General features: G+C 45.9%; 1 protein-coding gene across 4 annotated transcripts in view; it reads left to right on the top strand.

Annotated features, from left to right (window-relative positions):
- IQCA1 (IQ motif containing with AAA domain 1) overlaps positions 1-14014 on the top strand; it is a 115017-nt gene extending 101003 nt beyond the window's left edge. For 2 of the 4 annotated variants that reach the window (XM_068947778.1, XM_068947777.1), the window contains 3 exons: positions 2391-2568; positions 5529-5764; positions 9155-11834. In XM_068947778.1, the coding sequence (XP_068803879.1) occupies positions 2391-2568; positions 5529-5764; positions 9155-9286 (546 nt within the window). In that variant the 3' untranslated portion in view covers positions 9287-11834. Of the gene's footprint in view, positions 1-2390; positions 2569-5528; positions 5765-9154; positions 11835-13890 lie in introns of those variants that run through there. The other 2 variants (XR_011141769.1, XM_068947779.1) reach the window with 2 other exon arrangements.
- The last annotated feature ends 4201 nt before the right edge of the window (positions 14015-18215 follow it).

The raw sequence follows: 18215 nt of genomic DNA, 5'->3' as shown, positions 1-18215 counted from the left end.
ACACACAAATGCCAGTCTGGCTTAGTAGGCTTAACGAGGGAGCAGAGCATTTAGCTTGTCTCCGGTACAGATACAGTCATTTAAAATTTAGAAATAAGATTCCTACAGGCTGAGCAATGAGCACTTCTTATAACCAGCTGTAGGGTCAGTGGAAATCCATGGATATCATTTGTCACTAGAATATGGATGTTCCAAATGCAGGGGATAAATTAAGACTTATTTTCACAAGTAAGGGTTGAAACAGGAATCAAACAACTGATTTTTTTTTTAATAGAAAAACTTTGCATCTCCTAGAGTGAATTTTTCCAGCAGGAGACATACTGCGGGTTTGGAAAACTAACCTGCCTCTCCTGGAGTAACTCTTATCTGCTTTTTTTTTTTTTTTAAAAAGAGATGGGACTCCACTTCTCCCTAGAAACCTAACACAATCTGATCGTTCTCTCACTTCTTTAACAAAGCTTGATCTACAAGACACCTTAGAAAACATTTGTGCTTCCTTCCAATACATAAAGAGGCAGGAAGCTCAACATATATGAGCAACAACATGTATATAAATCATGAAAAGTAATTCAGCCAACGTAAAAGGCATTAGAAACAAAAAACACATTTCTCTCATTGCTGCGACCAGAACTCCCTGACTGAGCAAAGGTGGCAGGGCTAGTTACTATTCCAAAGGCATATTTGTAAAAACAGCTTGTTTAATACAGTCTGGTCTGGAGAAGTCAAGCTCGTTACCAAAAAACTACTTAACAAGGCAGAGGCAAAGCTCAGATAAGAACTTGGGAGCTTGCAATTTGAAGTCATGCTTTCAGACAGCAAAGGAGCCCATGCTGTTTGAGGGTGGACAGAGCCACTTCCTTTCTTTCTGGGCATGAAAACCACCAAGATTTCTTCTCTGCCCCGGAGTAAGCCCACTGGCTGTGCGTACAGAGCACCCTGCACAGAGATCCCGCTCTCCTGGGAGCGACGGGTGCACAAGAACAAGGAGGCGATGAGAAAAGAGCAGCTGGCAGTGGCCCATGGTCACAGGAACAGTTCATCCAAGAGCAAGCATGAGCAGGATGTTTTTGTCCTGGCAAGCAACATGCCCATGCTCTGAAGAGGGAACTCAGCCCTGATGCCAAGACACACTGAACTCTGTACTATCATAATTAGGCAACTGGCAATCTTGAAGATGCTCAGTATGACCTTGAAAATAGAAAGAACGAGAAGCCCAACTTATTGTAATTAAGACAAATTTAGCTAGAAAGTAACTGGGCAACTCTCTACCCCAAGACTTTGGGGATTTTTGATTTCCCAGTTGTCCCTTCTTAGTAGCTTTCATTGCAAAGAGCAGAGCTTTTTCTCTCCTTTCTGTCAGTTGTCTGCTACTGCAGGCAACAGGCCAAAATTGGATCACAAAAATTGGACATGTAATGTACAGGTATGTATTATTACCTTGTAATTGAGAAGGTTTGCAGAACAGTTTCTTTTTTGGCATTAAGGAAGGCCTGCTTCAAATCTCAAGCTGAAGTTTTTCAGGCAGCTGCCTTCTATACAGGCAAAATCACAGGTGACCTAGAGTAAGGTGTTCAACGGAGCATGGGTGACTTGGATGTTTAGTCTCGATCATACCTGAAAAGGCTTTCAAGTCATTAAACTCTTCTGAATACTATACCCTATCCTAACCCTGTTATTCAGTTATGGCTTTAACAGTGGCACAACACTACAGCAGTTTGGCTAACGCTCTCTAACCAATATTCACTTGAGCATTACCAAGCCTAACTATCCAGTAACAGGTTTTGCATGATGTTCATCTGTTCTGTAAATGGTTCCTACAATAAACTATTGGAAAGAACTGAATCCTCAGTTCAGATTAAAGCCTCAGCAAGCTGAAATCACAGCAGAAATCAGGGAGCCTATTTTCATATTTAAAACACAGGTAGGAGTTAGTAGATCATAATCTCCAAGAGCTGTGAGAATTACAGACAAGGTTACATACCCCAGCAGTTTTTCTATCTGATAAAATTCTTCAGGTACACAGGTCCAAGCAATATTTCTCCGAGCTGGAAATCGGATTTCCTTCTTTAAATGAATCGTGACTTCCTTCCTGCTGTTCAGTATCAGGACCAGCAGATGCAATACTAAGACACTAGCACCCAAACCCACAAATGCATAGCAGAAATCAAGAGCTAGCCTGACTTGCAGAAGACAACAGCCTTCCACTTTGGTTGAGCATCTAGCCCGTTTATACTAAATGCAAATAGACTACTGAAAAAAGAGCACAAAATCCTCTTCTATATAGCATCCACTAGGAGTTACTCACGTCTAGAGTTACTTCACCTCATTAACTCTGAACTGTCAGCATTGATAATAGCTTTCCTCCTTGTATTTACATGTATGCCCTGAAGATGAATCCAAAACGACTGGAAAAAATTCTCCCCAAATTCCTCAAGGTTTTGAGAGCAGAGGACAGAGTGCTGCTAGTGGGAACCACCAGACGTCCCTTTGATGCTAACCTCAGCCCTTTCTGCAAAGTCTACCAAAAAATCATTCTGATTCCTAGGCCTGACTATGCTTCAAGATTTGGCAAGTATTTCAAGTCATCCCAGTCATTACTAGTGCTTAAGATCCAAGCTCATTATGTGGTTATTCTCAGAACTGATCTTAAACTCCATTCGTACCCCAGCTATATCTCAGTTCCTGAAAATTTAGTTAATACTGATACAGTATCCCCCGAAGATCAAATAAAGTGGGAGTGGGGAGAAGGGGATGATATTGTTCTGCAGCAGCTAACATTTCTTCCTGAGTTTATGCTGAATTAGGCTCAAACTTTTTTCACTGTATGAATAAGATCCTATTTCAGTGCACATTTTCCATTTTAAACTTTTTTTTTTAAACAGGGAATCTCAATTACATATAGCCAGTTTCCAGAACCCTAACAATACATTTTAGGGCCTTTCCATAAACTGAACCGTGTCTGGAAGACTGAGTTTTGTCACTCTTAAATGCCATGTTTGCACTTACTGATCATAAAGGAAATCACAGAGGCATCCAAGATTTTGCCTGTCTGTTCTATCAAACGTTTGCAATGATAGACAGGCCCATGCAAAGTCTGACAGATTTGCTGAGCGTCAGATATTCTGACAGGCAAAGCTTATAAGGAGAACCATATCTTTTATTAGGCCAACATACATGGCTGGAAAAAAGGACAAACTTTCTAACATACAAGTTCGTCTTGAGATTTGAATCAGCTTGAAGTCTGCATTAGCTATGCACTGACTAGGGGAAAAAAAAAAGCTCCAAGCTTAAAGCTTAATGTGAATGAGTTACTGCAAGGAAAATGATAGTCTGACCAAGTCCTTTTTAAGTGCCTGGTAGAAGAGTTTTTATTCCAAAAAGCATGAAAAATTTTGTTCCTGATCATATCATTTTGTTAATGCTTTTTTCTGGGTGCTTGGAAGCCTGGGTGCAATGAGTTTTGTAGCAGAAAGGCTGTTTTAGAAAACAGTTAAACTACATTCAGTACAGGGAACTCACTGCACAATTGTACCTCGAGTAAAGCAGACAATATCAGTCCATGTATCCACCTTATTACAAAATCATGCAAATGCATTGTAAAGTCCAGTTTTGTACTGCCTTTCAAGGAGGCAGCCAAGGTATTGAGATGATGCATGTTGAGGCAAGCTCAGGACAGGTTTTGACTGCCTAGCACATTGTAAATCTCTTCCACATTCAAAAATTTTCCTAGTGTAGATGGGAAATGGTCTCTGAGCAAGCTAACATGTGTTTCATGTTATGTTACAGCTCTGATAAATTGCTAACAGATAAGGGACATAAGTAAGACCTAGAGAAAGGAGGTGATAGCAATTGAATTTAGCTATGTTCATTCCTGGGGACTGAACCATCAACATTCTGGGACTCTGAGCACTAATTTGGAGCTAAAAACAAAGGGTCAGTTATTAAACATCAGAATGCCCCAAAAAGTTGGCTCTTAAGCAGATTAAACTTGTAGTTTCAGCTCTTTGACATTGTCCCATTCAAGACAGCAAGTGCCTGGCTTGTCCTTTAGCTCAGACCTTCCCTTGAAGTATGATGGAAATATGATTGTTCCAATACAGGGCACTCATCTGCTCATGACAATTTTCAGGGCCGAACACTCAATTTGAGAACTTAAGAAGCCTATTTTGACAGAAAAGCCATGAAGCAAACATTCACAGCCACAGCACTCAAGCTTTACCTGTTCACTACAGCCCTCCATTTTGCTACAAACCAATATGTTCCATTCCACACAGCGTGGGAACAGCAAACATACAGTGAAGATCATTGATTTGGAAGATTCACTGTCTTATTCTAGTTTCCTATTAATCAGCCAGTGGGGCAGAATTTCCTCTTATGCATGACCCTACTGTACCAGAAGCTGCAGCACACGAGGTCAAGCCATGCAGAAGCGTTGACTGTTGTGCACATCCATTTCGCTATTAAGAATCAGCGATTCAGACAATAGTTATTGAGCACAGTTACAAATCAAGTGGAAGATCCCAATTTGCTTGAGTTAAAAAAAACATAGTACAGAGTTGTCAAGTTATGGGTACAAGTCCATAGTATCTGCATTACTACTAAAGGAAAAGTAAAGCAGGCTTTCTCCATTACACGCCCCAATATCTAGCAACATTAACCCCCCACGGCACATTTCTGTACTACATACGAGTGTTAAATACAAGACACTCAAACCACAAACTCAGCAACCTTTTTAATCTCTCTATGCAATAGCTCTTCCTCCTTTGTCCAAGTGTTTCATTTTTCATGCAGGGCTTTAAAGGAAAGCATGATGATATAGCATGAAAGTTTTACTACGTTTCTGAGGCAGAGCCACTCCTTTTTACAGATGGTAAAACAACAAAAACATTAGTAATCCTATTTATTTGGGGGAGCAAAATCCCAGGTACTTGCCAAACATTAAAACCTCCATGTCACAGAGGTTTGCACTTAAGATGCAAACAGGTTCACCAATTAACAAGCAAAACACCAATCACACAGAAACTTACACCTGGCATTTGTAACATGCACCTGTATAGCTAGAGGCCTTTGGCTTCTTAGCCAGAAATCAAGTCCCCAGCCTTCAGTTCAGAAGTAGCCTGTGGTCAGGGTCACCAAAATAAAAACAGGTTGTTAATGTAGGTACTTAGCTCTACGCATCCAAATGGGAAAATTTTAGACAAGCTCTCTCTCCATGTATACACACAAGCACATTTAAGTATTTCTTTCCATTTTATACACATACCCACCTCACCTTTTGTGCCCTTAATGACTTTCCAAAAGTAGCCAGCAATGGATCACTAGTGGTTTAAGAACAGATGTGCCTAAGAGCCCTTAGGCTGCAAGTCTATAGATGAAAGAAACACAGCAAATATGAGACATTTGAACCTTAGCTTTGCTGACTGGTGCCCCCTGTTTTCCCTTTTCAGTATCAAGATGCAAAACATTTATCCTGCTTTCCTTAATGCATGTCTTTGTCATTCTCTCCTTTTCTGGGTCTTAATGAACAGTCTTATGGAAACACTTCATCCTGCAGAATGAAGGAATCATCACCAAATTGCTGAACCTAAGCTGCCTAGCAAAGTTATCCGATGGTTTCACCCAGGGACACATCCTCCAGGCAGTGCAAACCGTCCTGAGTGAAGAACGCATCCAGCAGATGACTAAGAGGCCACTAGCAGCTGTTGAGTTCATGACTTCTCTGACCAGTCAGAATCCCGTGTACAAAGAGGAAGAAACATTTAAGGTGATGTTATGAGCTATGTCAACTGACTGCCTTCCATGGTCCCCTACCTTAGCCTTGTCCAGGTGCATTTGATCTGGAGACCTGCTAACCCTGCTGTTTCAATGGTGATCTATTGCTTAAAGGCATTGACCACCCAGCTCCCACACTTCGAGATGTTTGGCAGGCCAGACTGCCAGGCAGCTGGAAGCACCAGGCCAATGGCCTTTATTCCAGGCAGTAAGTCTGCACAGGCAACCCACCTGGCACAGCGCTTCACTCCCAGCTCACCTAGACCACAGTGTGGCTTCCACGCACCCAGGTAAACAACGTATATGCCATTGGTACAGTGCGTTGGTCCTCTTTCTTTTGGAGCTGCCATGTTCGGCAAGCCTGTCTATATTTGCTTGGGAGGGCAGAAAACAGACTGCTAGGGTCTTCAAGAAGGTGTTTCAGATAGGAATTCAGTTCTAAGAACTATTTTAAACAAGAATTTTCTGTGATAAAGCTTTCAGGTTTTTAATTAAAAAAACAAACTTATTTCTGCCTCAAACCCTTCCCCCCCAGTCCAGGGCCATAAAGTCCTTGGAGCAAAACCTGGTGCTCTATATGTGCCTCAAATGCACATGGATCATTCTGCAAACAGCTACTTTTTGCACATGTAGCTCAGTAACATAATTATTCTTTCTTTCCATGGACCAGGATTGTTTTTTATGCAGTGGTTAATTCTGCTTTCACTGTATTGCTTTTGGCTTTGCTAGCAATGGGAAAAGTTTACCAGGCTTAAGTACAGGTCTACAATTTATTTGCTATACTGAGTTCAGCATAGCTTAGGGACAGCTGAACTAGGCTTGAACTGGCTCATTTGGATACAACCAGCACAGCTCATCAACACTGACACAGCAAAAACCCACACAATGCTCCACTCAGGCTCTTTGAGGTTACTGAACACTGGCGCAGCCTTCGCCACTGAACAGGCGGGCAGCCTTGCTATGCACTAAGGAGAGCCAAAAATCAGCCCGCACCAGGGGCCCCAAGCAGGGCATGACTTTTATACTGAAGCTATAGACCCCGAAAAAGTTTTCTCCTCTACCACCGCCACCCCCCAGACATCTACACAAGCACTTAAAACAGTCAAGTTCTCCTGGCTCAAAGGTTTCCGTTTTGTTCTGCTCTTTGAATACCCTCTGGCTTTGAATCCCCATGGCGCCTTGCACAACAAACAGAACATAGCTTCTAGCAACTTTGTCCAAGTCTTCTTCCACCGCTAACCTAATGATAGCACATACATTTCTCCCAGCCCTACTGAATGCTTTCCAATTACCATTTAGAGCCATTTGGCTCACTCAGCACAGGCAACATTTGTGATATTTGGCAAATTATTTTTCCTCACGCTTCCTATCTAAACCAGTGTCTTTCCTCAGGGAATGGCTAATGGTTCACTGTTGCAGCAGAGACAAACTCTCTCATCATTCCCAGCTCCCAGTAGTAATCTGTTTGTACCCTGAAACCGGAGCTAGTATTTGGTGCAAGTTTAACTTGCAACTGTTATTCCTTCCAACTTCTTTTAAATGGGCCTGTTTTGTACAGCTAGCACTTCATTCTGAGCATTGCGAAAATGATACTATCCTCAATATCCCATGGCAATCATTTGCATGCATTAATTACAGCCCTTTAAAAAGGTTTTCCTTTTATCCATTTAAAATTGTTTCTCTTGAACATCATGGAAACTAGCCTCAGCACCTGTATTATGGAATAGGGGGAAAGGATTGTCAAAATGGCCTTTTACATTAATTAACTCCAGTCTCTTCATCTCTTCTCACATGGAAGCCCCCCTCCTTGAGCCTCTAATCGTTGTCATTGCTGGACCTTTTCTGTTGCTTTGCTTTGTCCTTTTCGAAAGGAAGTCACCAAAACTAAAAGCAGGACTCAAAGCGAAGATTAGCACTGTGATGAATCTTTGCTTTCTATTCACTGGAAGCATGAATCTCCCTGTTTGACATTTATATTCTGCCAGGGTTCCAAAATGGATATAAATAATGCAGAATTTGTGATAATGTGATTTCTTCCATTCAATTTACTCAAATTTCTGCCCCAATTATACGTCCACTTTTTCAAACTTCTAAATTATTGCACCAGTATGATTGATATAAATCCTTAAATAGAAATAATGCTAGTGCTGGAGGGACAAAGGGCACTCCAGCTAGCACACTAGTTCTGTCTGGCAGTGACTGGTACAAGATACTTGAAAGACAAGAGCCGTACCAAAGAGATGCGGAGGGCATTCTTCCAACAGGGGAGGATATTTAACTCCAGAGCCAGTCACTTACTGTCTTACAACAACCACAGTTTGGGTGTGGGTGGATTAACGATAAACATGGCCTTTTCTTTGAACTACATCTGAGGAGGTGGCTTCATTAACCCCACCATACCAGCAAACTGGACAAGGCAAACTTCTCAGGGTAACCTTACCACACAAGCATCTTGGATGGAGCATTTGGGAAAGACTGACTTTGCAGGATGCTGCCTTGGTAGGAAGCTTGGAGAGGACAGGGGCCAAAATAATAGGCAGAGAAGATTTTAGTGGCATTAAATAGTGGCTTGTGGTCAGAGGGTGACTAAGAGGAAAGATATTTTTTCCTGAGGTAGCACATGGATGAATACAGCAAAGAGAAAGGAAAGGCATTTTATCAAACATGTCAACACCCAGTCGTATTTTAAACTCCAGTGGAGGCAGGACATTGTCAATACAGGTTTCTGTACATAGCTGTGGGGAAAGACTGGTTCTTACACATTACTAGTTTTGAACCACTACCCACTGCTTCATTTTACATTATTTTAACATGGCCTAGAACTGCCTTGCTGACATTACAGCCCAGAAGCTTGGCAAGTTTGCCAAGTGACTGTACCAAAATCATTTACAAGTCAGTGCTGTGAACAGGCATGTGAAAGCAATAAACAGGTTCTTAATGTTTGGGGTTTGTTTTATTTCTTTAAGTTCTCACACTGAAATAAATGTCTGGATTGATCTGCAGAACCCTGGGAAGAATACGCTTTGTCTGTTGCCAGACTTCAGACCAGAGGGAGTTTTGACAAGAGCTATATACCTCAGAAATAGGACTGATCATAGAAGTTTTAACATTTCCATAGCTATAGCAACACAAATTGTCTAAGCTAAGCGTTCATCTTAATGAGGCACACTTCAAGCAAGCAATTGTTATACTTTTTGTTACAATAATGTTCTCAAGAGATCGGAGGATTTCATTTCTGCTCCTCCGCAAGCCAGCCAGGATTTTAAGATTTTCGTAAGGAATGCTCCGTTGTATTAGTACAGAGTTCCTTAAATGTTCTGCCATGATTTTTTTTTTTTTTTTTAAGTATTATTAAAAACAGACATGCTTTTCAATTCTCCAGGCTTGGTATGACCGGACACCACTGGGTAAAGCAAGAATCAAAGCACTGGCAGAGAGCAAGGAAGCAGGAAAAGAAGGTGGCAAAGGAGCAGCAAAAGGGAAAAAAAAGAAAGAAGGAAAGAAAAAAAAGTAACTTCCTCAAGAATTTTTCATCTGGCAATAGTCAGTCACAGCTCCACTTCACTGGAACAGGGGCGATGCTTTAGAGGAATGTACCCCAAATTATAGCTATTTCAGGAAAATTTTTTCATTTCTTACTGTATTTTTCAAAAGTTACGAAGTAGAATGAGATGTTTATGACACATAGTGCTCAGAGGATAAAGAGTTAATGACCACTGACTTGCTGAAGCATTATTCTGAGAGATTTTTTGGGGGCAGAGGGGCTCATTACTCAGGACTGTAACATCATCAACTTTTAGGCTGTACTCATTTATTTCAGCAAGAAACTCTCCTTAAAAAGCACACACTCTGCCAGATTCAACTCACTACTAGCATAATCCTGGAGCACAGAGCTTCTGCTCTCTGCTTATTAAGAGGTCTTCCAGGTAAAAAGGAATGATCACATTTCCAGCGTTTCTGCATCTTTGTGCTCTGAACCTCCACCTCTTACCGCCCCAGTTTCCTGGGCTAGAGTAGCTTTGTCAAAAAGCACGGTGGCAAACAACTCATAGAAAACGTGTTGTAGGACAAATGCTGCAGAGAGAAAAGCCCACCCAAACATTTGCTTGAGAAGCTGCACTAACAACGCACAGTGGGAAGGGGGTTGGACTGAGGGCCTTAAAAAGGCAGCCTCTCCTCCTTATAAAGGGGAAACAACTGGAAAAAGGTGCTCCTGGAAAAGGCAAAGCCTGAACAGAAGCCCAGAAAGATTCCTATAGGCAACTCACTGTACAGAAAACAGTTTAAGTAATCATATCATTGAGCACAGCACAGGGAACCAGTTAATCAAGTGCATTTTTCCTCTCCCTGAAGGAAGGGAAGAATAGGCTGAGACACTAACACAGCACATGGGATAGAGCCACCTCAACACAGGCCTCTTGTAGTCCTCTTTGACCAGCTACTTTTGGCTGCCTAGTTCAGGGCTCAGCCAGGATTTTCGCCTTTGAGGCAGCACCTCCAGGCCTGCCAAGGGGGTCTAAATTGGGGGAGAGCAGATGCTTCCTGGATCTCCTCTCTGCAAAAAAAAAAAAAAATCAGACCCTCTCTTTGTGCATGCAAGTCCTTTCGCCCAGGCTCCAGCAGTAATCAGGGTGCTGGAGCCTCATCATGAGCTGCACAATGAGATCCTGCAAGTAGGAGCTGCCTGGCCCTGGATACTATTGCTCACAACAGAGCGGCTACAAAATTTGGCTTCCCTTTATTCTTTTTTTGCAGACAGTTGCAAGCAGGCAGCTGGTTTCACAATTTTGGCAGCTCCAAATTAAAACAGGAACTCTTCAGCTTTCCTTAGTGAGAAGAGCCAGGCTGTCAAAGGAGACAGCAGGGTTTGCGCTAAAAACCTCATAGCCTCTCTCATCTGCAAGAAAACTAATCTGAGTAATTCTATCCTCAGTCTTGCAGACAGAGGACTACTCCTCTCTGCAACAGGTTTGACAGCAGAATATGATGTGATGAAAAGACGACATTTCAGTTGGATGTAAGCAAGACCATTAAATAATGTCAGCAGGTTCAATCCAATCTCAGCAGCACAGTAGCACACTGACTGACAATGTGCATCTCGGGGAGGGGTGGGGGGGAGGCATCGTTCCAACACTATGCAGACAGGGTGCAAGACTATTGCATCGACCTAGCCCCTTCCCAGGTGCACTTTGAGCAGAAACCTGCAGTTTTCCTCCAGCATTCACCAGCTTATGCAAAAAAAACCCAAAACACTGGAGCGATTTACCCTCTAGGTTTAGCTTGCAATGGTGAGCTGCACAAATTGCAAAGCTTTTCTTCTTTTTTAGGGATTTGGAAGCCACAGCTGGTATATTCACAGCTTCATAGGTGCAGGGCAGGGGGGGGACAAGACAGCCAACTGATTCACAGACCTAAAATGGCAGAAAGCAGACAAATTCTGCTGCAGGTAGCTGCCAAACTCTAGCACTCCTTCATAGTCCTTTTGCAGGGGGAGAGAACAAGGAGCAATTTTAATGCTATTTATAATTATTATTACAGAAAGTGCAACTGCTTGGAAATGAGGCTGTTGCATCAAGCAGAGCCAGCACACAGTAATTTCAGTGTCAATGGCTGAACTATTCAATTAAGTGGCCCTGGCTGGATCTCTAACATCCGTCCCACTGTGAGGCTAATAGCACTCGCACAAGCACCACCGCTAGAGGTGTTCTGCCAGGCCTGGGTCTCAGGGGAAAAAAAACCCACAACACTAACAGCACAGCTATTTGGGAGCACATCCAAAACACCAAGATCTGGGGAAGGAGAACACCTGCGGGAGCTCAGCACTTGGACCCGCTGCTGTGACAGAGAGGGTGCCAGGCTGGTTCACCTCCCACTGCTGGTGGCAGTCCAGCAGCACCAGCAAAGTTGAGAAGAGAAGCTGTCACACTCATTTATATATGTAAGTGATCTAGAGAATTATCGGCTAAATTATTTAAATGTCCCATTACTATTAAATTACTGGGCATTCATTGTAAGAACAGTCATAATACAGTAACTAATTTGATATTAATGTGAATGTCAGCATTTCATTGCAGTTATTTTGTACTTCATCATAAGATAATTTACCAATAAATTAATTGGCTTAATTGCTTCCTACAAACCCAGGAGAACTACATATGACATGACTTTCGAAAAGTGTTCACACTCACTCCTCATCTTCCCTCTTTCACCCCATCCAGCAGAACCACCCCTCGCTCAAAGCGCTCAGGCTCCCAGCATCAGGAAAGAGGGAGCAAAATATGATTTCATTCTCCCAGAGACAATAAAGTCTTGGCACACCCTGGCCCTGTGGGTTTTAATGTGCTTTAAACATAGCCTCCAAGGCCAGGTGCAATCCTGTGGCTTGGAGTAGGAGCCCAAAAGTCAGTGCTGGGGCTTGGGAGTGAGCAGAGAGACCTTTGCAGACGAGCTAAGCTGGTGCTGGGGGATCAGGCAAGGACAGCCAGTCCAGACCTCAGCAGAGGTCCGGAAAAATCTTTGATACCAGTAATCCCAAATCACCATCGCCTGCACATTAGACAAACCACCCAGCCCAAAAACTCAAACTACAGACAAGCTCTGCTCCAGCTTACCCAGGTAGGAAAGAAGTTAACTAATCCCTTGCTGCAAGGCTCAGCCTCAGTCCCGTTTTGGAGGTCTCAGCAGGACGAGTGCCATAATCACCAGTTTTTCCATGTTTGCAGTAAACAATACACTGCCTCAGATGAGATGTCCACAAACAGATTTAAACATCGTCGGTCAGCCCATTCAGAAACACGAGCAGTTTGCCACGCCGCACAAGAAACCAAAAGCAAGCAGAGCCTTGCATCATAAGGCCTCAAGCAGGAGGGCAAATGCAGGGAGGTCACTCTCCAGGCTGGCAAGTCCATAAGGAAACCTTGCTCCTGTCAAAAACCATCGCAAAGCTGGTGCACAAGTACATGACCGTCTGGTCAGTAAGGAAAAAAACTGGTGCTGCAGTTCTCATCATGCTGGGACCACATTCCCTTGCGAGCTGTGCACCAGCTATCCTTCTACCAGAAGGATAGAGCAGCAGCAGTACCGCCCTTGGGCGTAACAATATCACTTTTCAGGCATAATATCCGTTTAATTTATTCCCACGAAAATGAGTTACCCACCAGCCATCACTCCCATGCAGCTCTCCCAGCCACACCATGGGCAGATGCTGGCCTGACTCAGGTCCCTTGGCAGCCCCAGGCAGCATCTCTGCCAGTGCCTGCATCTTCAATTTCAGCAGCAATCTCCAAAAATGTTAGCCCGAGTCTACGAAGCAATTTTTTCCTCTGAAGATCTACAGCACAGAGGGATGCTACGCAAAAAGCCTCTTTAAGGCAGGCTGCCAATGGCAACAGCACAATTAGAGGTTTTCTCACCAAGATGCAGAGCTTTTGGGTTTCATCACCTGCAAGCTCCTCTCCCACAGCCGCAGGATGGGCCAAGCATCCTTCAGCAGCAAAACTTTGCTCCCGTGGGATGCCAAGGGCAACAGCCGCAACTCATCACCCTGCACACCCGGAAAGCCAGGAGAGATGGGACAAGCCACAGCTGGATGAACAGACAGATGATGCTCAGCCATGACCTCACCTTCACCTCTCCAAAGGAGCACCCTGCTCCAACAGTGCTGCCCCCAGTCTGGGGAAAAGCCCAAATGCCAGGCGAGGGGGCCAAAAAACCTTAGCACAGGCAGCAACCCAGCCACACAGGCTTTTGGCTATGCCGACCCCAAATTGCAGCTTGCGGGATCCCATCCAACCTTGAACTTTTGGACCAAACGCAACCCCACTGGCAGACCGCGTTAGCAAACCACGGGGTGCAGGGAAGGCTCTACAAGAGCAGCTACACCCTTGCAGCAGGGAGGTATTAAAACAGCCCTCGCTAGGTGAAAAGCGGCAGACACACCATGAAGTCATACTTTCTCAATGCGCTTTGGGTATTATTAGATCCCTGGCTTAAGTCGAGGGCTCAGATTATGCTGCTGCGGCCAAAGCCCTTTAATCAGACACTAACCCCTGTTAAAAGCCATGCCAACACTTGTCTCTGATCCCTGCCAACTTCTCATGAACTCTTTTTCCTTGATAGCCTGGACAGGCTGATGTGGAGCCAGGACTACGGGGACCTTGGGGCCTTCCAGAAAGCCACTGCCTCCTGCACCAGGATTTTCACCACCAGCCCTGAAGGATTCAGGCAATTACAGCAAATCTCCAAGAGCTTCTCCCTACTCCAGTCTCTAAGGGCTCAGTAAAAATTTACCACTGTTTTCTCAAGGAGGAGCTGAAAAATGCTCCATCAGGAGCATTGTGTGTAAAGACAGTTATTTTTCAGTTTCTCAATTTAAACATCTTTCTAATAAATAGATGGGGCTCTTCTGCAAAGCACCAGGAACCAGCTGCCCAGGACTGTGCTTTGGCACTCATCTCCACCACCAGGGACAAAATCGCCCGAGTGCAAAATGATTGCTAAATCTTTTATTTACAGCAATTTACCACCTTGCACTGATCCTGGGCAGTCTGTAATGCACCAATTTGGGACTCAACGGAAGGAAATACACCCATAACGGGCCCTCCAGCACACTCAGGCCAGAGACTAGGCTTAGCCCCACGGTGCCTGTTGCAGCTTATTGTTTAAGTTGCCATTAAAAGAAAAGGAAAAAATACCCACCGACATTTCTCAGCAAAACCCACCAAATCCTGTAATGCAAAGTGAAGCTGACTGTTCTATTAACTCCCATCCTGCATCAGCAATTTTCTAAAGCGCAGAAACATTATAATTGACTTTTCTGCTAGTAGCAAAATGCCATTCCCCCTCCCCTTAACACTTCCCCAAGCCAGTAATGCATTTCAAAAGCCTCCGATGCCACTACCACAACAGGGCTTACAAATTAGCACATTTTCAGCTTTTCATTAAGCACAGTACAAAAAGTCTCATCGTATTAGGGCTTCTCTTCTCGTTACAGAAAGTACTGCGACTTTGGAACTTCTCGCAGCAAATTATAATGCGCTCAGCTAGGGCCCATTGTACAGCAGCGCTTCAAAACGGTGTCGCAGAGTTGGTCCTCTTTCAGCACTGAAAATATTGGAGTCTATTTGAAAACGCCTTATGTAAGTCTTCTCACTAGCCTTGCAAATCAGCACAGCGCCACGTAGAGCTTTCTTTTATTTTTCCACCTGGCAGCAAGCCATTCCTATTCTGCTCCCCCCCCCCCCAAAAAAAAAGAGGGTTATTTCTTGCTGAGATTTGAAAAAAACACACACATCTAAGATAACAAGCTGCACAAGATCCCTAAATAATTTAGGGCTCTTGTTCAGCTTTGCGTGCTCCCACAGGGCTGTCCTCTTCCAAGGCAACGCATCCCTCCAGCCAAAGCCCGCGAGGGGTCCCATCGCTGAGCCCGGGCACCGACCGCTCGAAGGCCTCCACAGAGCTATCAAAGCCAAGCCGCCTCCGCAGCTCTGGCTCGTTCCCGATGCTTCGTCTCCCAAAAGGTGCTGGCGAGGCTCCCCGATGAAAGGCTGGTGCCCCGCACGCATTGGGGAGAGCTGGGGGGGGGGGGGGGGAGTTTTTTCAGCAGTGCAAACAAGCACCAGCCCTTTTGTACACATTTGCCTTAGGCAATATTTTTTTCTTTTTTTTTAAAAAAGAAGTTTCAACACCTGAAAAAAATTGATGAGCCATCCAGAGAGGCCTGGCCCAGCAGAGCCAGCTCTGCTCCCGCTCAGCCAACAGAAGCGCCATGGCCAGCGCCCTGCAGCAAGTCGCCAGACAGGCCAGCTGAAACTCAATGGAAAGCCTCTTACCCAAGCGCTGGTCTGGGCCCAGCTGGGACCACCCCAGGCAACAGCCCCCTGAGCTCACCGCGGTCAACCAGGCTCCAGAGCCAAAGCAACAAGCTGCTTCCCAAGCCAGGGCCACCCATCCTCAGCTCCATCTCCTCAGCATGATTCTTAGTGAGGCCAATGCCATCCGATTCCCCTGAGGGCTAGCTGCTCTTCTCCTTAAAAACCCACTCTCTTCACATTGCTCAAGCTAGCAATAAACACACCCTTAACAGGAGAGCTAAGTGCACCTAGCGCGCAGGGGTACATCCACAGCCCTCTTGTCCCAACCAAATGAGGCATTCGCAGCCCCCTTGCCCAACAGCAGGCTGCCAGCAGCAGCTGCCTCCTCCACACATCGCATCACCCCTTGGACCCCATGTGTCCTCCTCATGTAGGGGAAGGAGGGCTCACCACCAGCCTAGCAGGAGGTAACACCAAAGCCCAAAATAAGCAACACAGAGCAAGGAACCAGGAGAGAAGGGGCTCTTCTAGCCCTGCAAATATGGACACTAGCATTAAGAGAAAGAGCAAAGAAAAGAGGTCTTACCTTTCCTCCCTAGCATCCCAGACCCAACAAAGCCAGCTGGTGACCATCACAAAGCCACAGGGCAGGAGAAGGGCTTCAGAGCTGCTCTGCTCTAAAAAGCAGCCCAAAGTCCCCAGGCAAAACCTTAGGAGCATATGGACTGTGGCTTTTATCTGCCTTGGTGAGTCACTGGCAAAAGGGAAACCCAGCACACCTGCAGCCCTCGCGGTTGCAAGGCAGCAGCTGCAGCTACAGCCTTCCCCGGACCCCTAGCAACCTGCCACCTAAAAAGGGCCACCTGGAACATTAACACCCGTCCTCCTCCCAGGGACCTGAGCTGTGTCTTCAGGGCCTCCTCCACCTGCAGTCCCTCATCCTCCCCCACACTCTGGGCCTCCATCCTGCAGCGCTCCCCCTCGGGTGTCTGATGCCACTCAGGGAAGGGAATTCAGTTGCCTGCAGCCCCCTGACAGGCAGAAGGTGGTCAGCCCAGGAAAGCGTGCAACATGCGTGGGCCGTGTTGTGTAAAAGCTTTGCTTAGTTGTGAATGAAAACCCCGGTGGGCACTTGCAGGTGCTTTTTTGGAAAGGGTCTGCTTTGAAAGGCTGGGGATGCTGGCAGGGCCTAGCAGCAGGGGAGCTCCTGGGGAAGTCGGGGAGATGGTGGCCTCGTGCAGCCTCTTCTCCTCCCCCCTCCATGTCCCTTGGTGGAGCAGATGCCAACACCAGAAGATGAGCCCGGATAGGAGGGTCCAAAATCCCACCCAGCCCCTTTCCTGGCACGGAGCTGCACACGATCTGGGGAGAGAAGGGCGGTCGTGGTGCTGCTTGGGGATTGCACCAGTTCTCCCAGATGAAACAGGACTTTCAGGAGCACCTGAGCAAGAGCCACCATAATACATCCCGAGGATGAGACTGTTCGATGTCTACTGGCACTTTAGCACATCTGGTTGAATAGCTTCCTAATTTATTACTCAACTGTAATCCGTAGGTTTAGAAGAGAAGTTTTGAGCTGAGCGCTTCTAGTTTAATTGCGTCGTGCAGGCACCTAGAGGGGTCCAGGAAACTACAGAGGGCTCGGACGCGGACGGGTTACTTTCGTACCTGGTATTGAGCCGTAAAGTAACGGTCCATGTGCCAAGTCCAACCCCGGCAACCAATGCAGGGGAGATTATCGCGGAAAAAGGGTGTCAGAAATCTCATCTCCTCACAAGCACAGTCGTTTTGCTCGGGCAAAACCAGGACGAACCCTCTGCCGCAACCGTAAAGCCGTCAGCTGAGGCCCTGTGCAGTTCAGCACGCGTGAACGTCATGCAACCTGCACTCGGCTCTGTACCCCCGTCTCCCATCGCATGTTTGGTCCAGTATCAAAACCAGCCACCTCCAGCAGCATTTTCATCAGCGTCTCAGGACAACAAAAGGACATAAAGGAGAATCGAATGAAATGGGGGTTCAGAATAGGTTGGAGGGACCGGAAGGTGCCACCCCACGCTTCCCCACTGGATTTTTTTTTTCTTTTTCCCTTCGCCAGAGCGGATCCCGAGATGTTTGCCCTGCAGCACCTGCGTCTTTCCGGAGCAGCGTCAGCATCTGCCTCCCTGCTGGGGCAAAAGGGCGACTGCAGGCGTCCTCAGGACGGACCTGAAAGTCCAACTCTCCTGTCGGGATAATTGGCTCCCTGCCAGCCGGGTTAGCCTCAGAACAGCTGGCCGGGAAACAAACCCTCCGTGGTTTTCGGGGGGGGGTTCCCCCCCACCCCTTTTCCTTTTCGCCCTCTCCCTTTCCCACGGCACGTTTCTCGCGCCGCTTGCTTTAGTGCCTCCCGCCCGGTGCGTATTTGAAGCGGAGCCAGCCCCTTGGGCAATATCTCAGCTGGCTCTGCTCCAGCGAGCGCATGGGCACGAGTTTGCGCGGGCCGGAGGGGGAGCAAGCTTTTTGCCTGCTGTCTTTCCCAGCAGCCAACCAGGCAACGGGTGGTGTTCATTTATTTATTTTTTGTTTTGGAGGGGAACCAGCTCTGCATGAGTCACGTGTTTCAAGGACGACGTAGCCCAGCAGCTGGAC

Source organism: Struthio camelus, chromosome 6, assembly GCF_040807025.1.
Source record: "Struthio camelus isolate bStrCam1 chromosome 6, bStrCam1.hap1, whole genome shotgun sequence".
Taxonomy (NCBI): Eukaryota; Metazoa; Chordata; class Aves; order Struthioniformes; family Struthionidae; genus Struthio; species Struthio camelus.
The sequence above is the reverse complement of the archived record's forward strand: the minus strand, read 5'-3'. Positions and strand labels throughout refer to the sequence as shown.